Source organism: Perca flavescens, chromosome 9 (assembly GCF_004354835.1).
Source record: "Perca flavescens isolate YP-PL-M2 chromosome 9, PFLA_1.0, whole genome shotgun sequence".
NCBI lineage: Eukaryota > Metazoa > Chordata > Actinopteri > Perciformes > Percidae > Perca > Perca flavescens.
Genome location: NC_041339.1, coordinates 18,824,801 through 18,833,192, shown reverse-complemented (window position 1 = coordinate 18,833,192; position 8,392 = coordinate 18,824,801). Strand labels below are relative to the sequence as shown.

General features: G+C 40.1%; 1 protein-coding gene across 1 annotated transcript; it reads left to right on the top strand.

The window, feature by feature from the left end:
* The first annotated feature begins 5,484 nt into the window (after window positions 1-5,484).
* s1pr4 (sphingosine-1-phosphate receptor 4) lies at window positions 5,485-8,041 on the top strand. Its single transcript, XM_028588135.1, has 2 exons — window positions 5,485-5,520; window positions 6,195-8,041. Exon 2 carries the CDS (start codon window positions 6,350-6,352, stop codon window positions 7,589-7,591), a length of 1,242 nt encoding a protein of 413 aa, XP_028443936.1. The 5' UTR covers window positions 5,485-5,520; window positions 6,195-6,349; the 3' UTR covers window positions 7,592-8,041.
* The last annotated feature ends 351 nt before the right edge of the window (window positions 8,042-8,392 follow it).

The window sequence follows — 8,392 nt, the reverse complement described above, 5'->3', positions numbered from 1 at the left end:
TTCCTCCTTTGGTGATAACAGACATTTATTCAAATTAATATCTTCGAGATTACAGCTTTAATGTTGATGACTTTTCACCAGTGGTATTTAGTTTTTTCCTAGCATATGGCTCAATGTAACTAATTTGTTAGTCTACACTTTTGTAAATCTTGTTTCTTTGTTACTGTACTAACATTTCTTCAAAACTTCTTCTTCATTTATTTATTTGATTGGGACAGTGCATGTTAATGAACAAACATGGAATACATGCATGTAAACATGCCGGATTGTAGCCAAGGGCTAATTTTCCAATTTGTAATTCAGCATGTTTTTTTCAATATTGTTTTCATAGTTTGATCATTGCTATTAGTAAAAACTTCAAAGACTAACCACTGTCTTCAACCTTCACTGTAAATGTTTAGCTCATTGCATGTTTTTTTTTTTTTTCCTCAATATTCAAACAAGGAGTGAATTTTTTAATGGAATGAATGTATTTTATATTATGAAATTAAGATTTCTCAAGTCTGGTATGTTGAATGCACAACCAACAGTTCAAACTATAGAGGTGACATTGGGATTTACAATTCAGTTTACAGTGAATTAAATTAAATTTATTCCAATATATGTTATATTAAATTGTGTCTGCCATTCACATGTATTGTAATTACAATTCTCAAAAGGCGAAAATGATTTTGTGACATTTCCTGATTTCAGTGAGCTTTTTAGCATCTTCCTGTGGTCTAACAGTGATGCTGCATTTACTCTTGACAAAAAAAACTACTGTAATACTGCTTTGTGGCCACCAGATGTTGACTGCTCAACACCATGCAAGTCAGTTATCTATCTTTACCCTAAAGATGGGTCCAGACTCAAACAGACTTGAGATGGTTTCACTATAATAAAAAATAACTTTATTTTATGAACAATAACCTCTCAACCATGATATTGTAATTACCATTTATTTATTTCAGTTTCTTGGTCTAGTACCACCATAAAACCATTTCTCCAACAATTTGTCCATAATTGCCATCAGATGTTTTACAGACCCAATTTGAACTGTCTCCAACATTCTTGTATCACAGAGTTCTGATATTTGTTGTTGTTTGACCACAACACACAATGAAGGTTGACATCAAAGACCCATGACAGGAAGGGAGGTGGTTTCCCTAAATGTTTAAAGGTCCAGTGTGTAACGTGTTTAGTTGTTCATTATCAAAATCTGTGTTGCCTGTTCACAAACTTGTCCTTTTTCATGAATATTTAACACCACCATCAATTCCAAGTATTCCTTTTGGCTTCAAATTTTACATTTGCATTTGCATGAAGTGGGGTAAACGCTCCATATTCATGCGCCATCTTGAAATACGTTAGCCGGTAAGGGACATACAGGACATACTGCTCCGCCTTTTGCATTTTCCCCGTCACATGATAAACTCACAGGTGCTAATGCTGCTAATGGGTCTTGTAGCTTCCCAGCCCCGGCAAGTTTGAAGAAGGAAACATGGAGGACCACACGTATTCAAAATTCTAATTTCAGGAACGGGAGTCTTCTTCTTCGCTCAGAAAAAGAAAAAGGATGATGAAAAGAGCAAGAGACCGGCATCATCAGAAAAAAAACGTGAAGGCTCCCGTAGCTGTAATACGTACTTTGAACGGCGTGGTGCAAGAGAGTTGATTGCGATATATGATCTCAACACTAGATGGGAGAAATTCCTACACATTGGACCTTTAAAGCTTCACTAATCATTATTTCCTTCAATGAATAAAGTGGCTGTGTGTAATGTAAAAGGGCTGGTGATGCAGTAGATGTGTAAGTAGGCAATTGTTTCCTTGTATGTGAGCCATAACAACTTTATAAGACAATAGTACAGGGGTGGCAACTGCCATGGAGAGCCAACAGTCTGCAGGTTTTCACTCCAACTGGTAGCCTCAGAGCCTCTCCTCCCTAAAGGAGTGGTGATGAGTTGGTGGAAGCTTTAGTTGCAGTGAAAACTTGCAGACTGTTGACTCTCTGTGCCACATGTTTGTCTACCTTTAGACTTATGTGTCAAGGCTGTATGTCTGTCATCTTGTTGTGGAGTTCATCTGCCCCCAAATGAATAAATGCAGTTTTAAATGACTGAAAAAATCTTGATTTATAGAACAGAAACATGCTACACTGCATAGACTGACATTTTAAAGGGATCTCTCTCATTTTACACATCAAAGTCTATTTAAAGGTCTTGGGGAGTACTTCTTCACATGAAAAAAGTTGCAAAAGCCTTTTGTGGCTCCAGAGGGAGCTGCATGAAATCTAATAAAGTACTGCTAGTGAAGTCATCATCGCTTGGAGCTGAAGACTAGAAGAAAATGAAAACAATCTGGAGGTGTGGAGTTAGACAGAAGTGAAGTTACCAGACAGGAGCGGCAGGTAATGTAGGTTCCCAAATACTCCATCCTGCAAATATGGTCAGGCAGTTATCCTTTGCACTGTATCATGTCAATCTGCGGGTTAATTCCCTTATTGCTCAAAGACATTGAATGTACCCACACTGCCCAGAAGCAATCCCCACCCAAGTCTCGGTCATCATTACACAAATACCTGTAGATAAACCTGAACACTAAATCAAACCCACAACACTAAAACTCAGGTAACATAAATGCACCACAAAACATTACCAGAACGTCATTAAAACATACTTCGACGAAGACAGGAACCGTTCAGAACACAGTCCCATGAGCCTTTGCATTGCTTCAGCGCACTGCACAACGGCGTTCTGTCGGGCGTTACAGTATTGTGCACAAAACTAGGCTAAAGTTAAAGCATACAAACCCCCCTGTCTTCCCTGTATTACCCTACTGCTTTTGTCGCTATGACCACCTACTCCACCTTTAGCGTTTGCTACAGACCAGGGAAATTGAGATACCATTTCTGACAGTGAAGACTGTAAAGTCTGCTGTTTTTGTTGAAGATAAGAAGGTAGGGCTTTTCTCACACATTTTTTTGATTGCTTTATGCACATTGTTCCATAGGTTTTATAATGCTACAGACTTTGAGTTATTACTATACCCACACTTCATAGTATTTAAAAGTTAAAAACAGGTAGTCTCAATGTAATGAACAATGATAAAGACCTGTAAGAACAAGTTTCCATTTATACATAATAGCAACATGGTGTCTAGTTCTTTAATCTATGAATGCAAGATCAACAAACACTGAATTGCATTAAATTACGTATGAACTATTCCTCATTAAACATTTTAAACCTCTACATCCTCTGCATTCATACATTTTAACAGGTGATAGATTCAAATCACACCTGGGCGGCTGGGGCTTTTGTTTGTAGAGTTTGCATGTTGAACCTGAAATCTAAATGCCTGTATGTGTGAGAAACTGGCGACCTGTCTGCATGCTCTCTCACCAAGTGCGTTCTGGGAGAACCCTGCAACTCTGAAATGGATAAAAAAAATATAAAAGATAGTGATGGGAGTAGTTTGGTGCATACCACTGGACAAACAATAAAATTCCTGGACTGACTTGAGGGCACAGGCACAATATATATTTAGAGCCACTACAGTAAAAGCCAACAGGGCTGGCTCCGCTTATCAGTTTAAAAAAGGAACACACACACACACGCACGCACTCACGCACACTCACGCACACTCACGCACACACACACACACACACACACACACACACACACACACACACACACACACACACACACACACACACACACACTTGTGGTTGAGAATACACACTTTGTTTACAGTGCAGTTTGAAGTTGTATTTTCAGAGTAAGGGCGTTTTCAACAGTCATGGGTGTTGTTAACACCTCAGGTTGCAGACGTCTGTTGTGAATTTAATTGTTTTTTTCTTTTCACCATTTAAATTACAATAAGGCTTGCCACAGTATCATTTAATTTAGATAAAGGAACATCTATCCTTAATCAAAAAATCTTACAACTTGGTTTATTGATGCATGTCTGTTTTTTTCACATCTCAGGACTAAAAAGGAGAAGTTGTATTAGAAATTAGATACTTTGTTTTTAAGGGGGAGGCCCATGAATTCTTGCTTACTGTTACACAATGTAGGTCAGTTATATTACCTTTGTATTGTTTCTGTCTTTATATGTGCTCTCCTTTCTTACTCTTGAACAGAGAAACCATGCAAACTGGTGCAAACAGTTTGTGATGGATATACTGTAAATGGAAGATGACAGAGAGAACCCACTTGCAATTCTTCATATGAGCATGAAAAAAAACTATATTTTTTTCTTAGAAAAACATTTTGGGGGGATTGGCATGGTTATAGTTCTATTTTCTTAAAGGTTTATTTTGTCTTTTTTTTCAGACCCCATTAGCATGCTTTTGAAGCATTTGATAAATGAAAATTACAGTGCAGCAATACAATTTGAGCCTACTTTGCTGAAAGATTGAAATATATAATCATAAGTCTCTGAAAACTCCACTCTGAAGGACAAATGGGTTCAGCCACGAGTTTTGGTTTTGCTCATATTTGAAAAGTGGTTTCTTGATTTTAGCATCTGGCATCACTTTAGTGCTTGCAAGATGCCTTTTAGTTCTCAGTATATTATGTGTTAATGGTTGACTTGAAAGTGGGTGGTCATTGTCTCAATGCCACTGCCTATCTTATTGCATGGTGCATGGTTGGAGGTTTGCTAAAGTCTAGTGTGCAATACATGGTGATAATAAGAGCATGGAGTGACTGTGGCCTGTCAATCCAAACCAGCAACCACAGCTGTGTGATATGTATGAAACCTTCTGTCTGCAGGGAGGGGCACTGCAGGGAGGGGTTCCTGTTTTTCTCTTGTAGCCTACTTTGTGAGAAATATTCAGAAAAAAAAAATCTAATTGGAGGCTTTTGTAAAAACGTGGTCTTGAGTTTTGCTCTATAAGTGCAAGTGAAATTCTTGCCACATATCATTTTGAGGCATATTGCAAAACATTTACAACTTTCTTAGTGTGGCACGAGTGTTGAAAGAGCCTTTCCCGTATAAGTTATCATAGGGAAACTTGAGTAATATGATTTAATGTGATGTTGTAAAATCTGTGTGATGTCCTAGGAAAATTTGATGATCTTGATGCACCAGAAAAGTGGTGGAGAATTGTTAAATATCAGAGTCAATTAGATTTTGTCAAATAGATATTTTTTGATATAGATATTTGTAGAGCAATTATGACTTCTTCTGAGACTGTAAAATTGCATGATTGTAGGTGAGTGTGAAATTCTCACAGTTTGTCTCTTTTCAAGGTGATGGAACAGAAGTGACGACAATCTCTCTGTTGCATATTTCTGTGTGTGTGTGTGTGTGTGTGTGTGTGTGTGTGTGTGTGTGTGTGTGTGTGTGTGTGTGTGTGTGTGTGTGTGTGTGTGTGTGTGTGTGTGTGTGTGTGTGTGTGTGTGTGTGTGTGTGTGTGTGTGTGTGTGTGTGTGTGTGTGTTTTGGGTGTGGTGTGTGACTTTGGCATACTTCCCCTTAAAAAATCTGTAGTCAGCGACACCTTCTCACTCACTCAGCATCACCACCAGCAGCCAGAGTAAGTATTCTCCACTGCACAGCATTCACATCATTCTACAGCTATGATAATTACATGTAATGGATTTTATATTTACATATAATAGGATAAAATTAAAATGCAATTTCAAATTAGTAAGTTTTTGAACAGATTTCATAATTCCTACCTAACTATTGGGAAACAGCATGAAGTTGTTGAATGTTTAAGAAAAAAAAAATTATTTGATGTTAGTTAAAACAATATGAACCTTAAAATAAAGCTTCATGTTTCTTTAGTTGTTTTTGATTAATTTATTTTGACTGATGTCACTGAAGAGAGTTTCAGGAGAAAAAAGAAAAAAAACTGATGTTTTTGCTATTTTGCAATTATTAATTCATTATTAGTTAGTAGTGCAGTAATTCAGTCAGCATTGTTGCATGGAAATTTTAAGTTTTCAGCATTCTCGTACAAAAACAACGCGTGTATTTCCTTCATGTGGTGATTTAAATGCCCTCTGCAGCTGCTCACTCATCCTGTGTTAACCACAGCTAGGTGGAGTGTCGTGGCACACAAGGGAGGCATTTAAATTATGCCTTTTAAATTGATTGAAGCACTTTAATGAGGAAACACACTGTACAGTCATTAGAGCGAGGGGAATTGTATTTTATTTTCACACAGATGCCGTATTGAAATTTCTTCTTCTTCTGTTTTCCCAGTTGTGTGTTGTGGAGAAGCAGAGCTCCAGTGGTTAGAGTGTGATGATAGCCTGTTTGATCACAGGAGTTCCACACTAATTCCCGTGCAGCTCGTACCAGCTTGGTTCCGCCTGTTCCGACCCACAGCCTTGATCTTGACCAGCCCAGCTGTTGCTATGAATGTCTTTTCATCCCTCACCTCCTCCTCATCCTGCCCACACTTGTACCACACACCCAGTTACCCCAGCAACATCACCATATCAAACGGCACCACCGCAGCCAACGAGATCAACCATGTGATCCTGCGGCATTACAACCACACCGGCCGCCTGCAGAACAGGACCATCTCAAACACCCAGAACCACATCAGTGCCCCCATGGCCGTCTTCCTCTTCTTCAGTATTCTCATCATCCTGGAGAATCTCCTGGTGCTGGTGGCTGTCATCTCCCGCATCCGCCACAGCCGGCGCTGGGTTTACATCTGCATTGCCAACATCACACTTAGTGACCTCCTCACCGGCACTGCCTACCTGGTAAACATCTGTATGTCTGGCAGCCAGACGTTTCGCCTCACCCCTGCTCTGTGGCTTTTCAGGGAAGGGATGCTGTTTGTGGCCCTGGCAGCATCCATATTCAGTTTGTTGCTGATTGCTGTGGAGCGTTACACCACCATGATGAAGCCACTGCCCCAGAAGTCACCCAGGAAGACCTATAGGATCTACGGCTTGGTGGCACTCTGCTGGGTTTTGGCACTGGTGATTGGCTTTCTCCCCTTGCTGGGCTGGAACTGTGTGTGCACCCTGGATGGATGTTCCACCCTCCTTCCTCTCTACTCCAAGACCTACATCTTTTTCTCTCTCATCATCTTCTTCATCATCCTCCTGGCTATCGGCGTGCTCTATGGTGCCATCTACTGCCACGTGCACAAGAGTGCACAGCTGGGCCCAAAGCGCAGTCGCAAACGCTCTTTGGATCTGCTTAAAACTGTGATCACCATTGTTGGGGTCTTTTTGCTCTGCTGGGGGCCACTGTTCCTGCTGTTACTAGTGGATTTCTTCTGTTCCTCCCGCCAGTGTGCACTGCTGTTCAGCGCTGATTTTTGCATCTCCCTGGCTGTCTTCAACTCCGGCCTGAACCCCATCATCTACGCCCTGGGCAGCAGTGAGTTGAGGAAGGCTATTGCTGAGCTGCTGTGCTGCTGCTGCCTGAAGGCCGGCCTCTGTCACCCAGACAAATTCACATCCAAGGAGACCAGCAGCACCTCAGAGAGCAGGAGGGACAGTCTGAGGAACAGTTTTAACAAGGTCAGGAATCTGAGCGTGGCCTCCCCACCATCAACTCCTAACAAGCCTCGCAGGGCACCCCGAAAATATAGGCTGAGCTCCACCACCAGCTGCCTGTCAGTTTCAAGTGGTTAAACCACAACGTGGTCCCCTCCCAAGCAAACAAGACCTGTGTGCACTGATACACATCTAACCGTTTCCTCTGAGTTTTGGTTTGAATGTACTTTGCCTGCAGGTACTTGCACTGATGATTACGTCAGAAAACCTGTAAAATAACAATGCATCCTGTGATAAGCAGTTTTTTACATTACCAAACATTCCTTTTTGCAATGCATTTGACACACTTTATTGAGCTGTTGTTGCACTGTACCTGTCGCTATTACCCGGGAAAAAAGTATATTTTTTATAGATATGAAGTCAGATTATGTACCAGGAGTATTATCTACATGAAAGTTAACATGAATAGGTATAATGGGCAGAATAGAAAAATATGTATATACGTGTATTGCATTGTTTTGTAACATTTTGTGTAAGCTGGATGTTTTACTGTATGATAAAAATATCAATAAAGTTTATTTTGCTTTATAGATGAGTGCATGCTGTTTTCAGTATACTCCCTCTGCTTTCCTCTGGAGGGAGACACATCATCGAAGCGTTTACTGGCTCCAGCAGATGGATCAGATGATTCAAAATGCTTCCGATTTTCATTTCATTACAGTAACCTCAGCACAAATTCTTTATGGTTTTGTAAATTCACCACATCTACATTTTATATATCTCACATCATTAAAATGGCATACTTTTATCTCTGCCAAAAAGAAGATCTTTGTTCACACATCAGTTTCAACATACTTTGCAAAACTCTCATGTGACTGTATATTTTGTAATTCAGCTTTAAGGCTCGTCTTCTTTGGTAGACCTGACAAACTCTTCAAA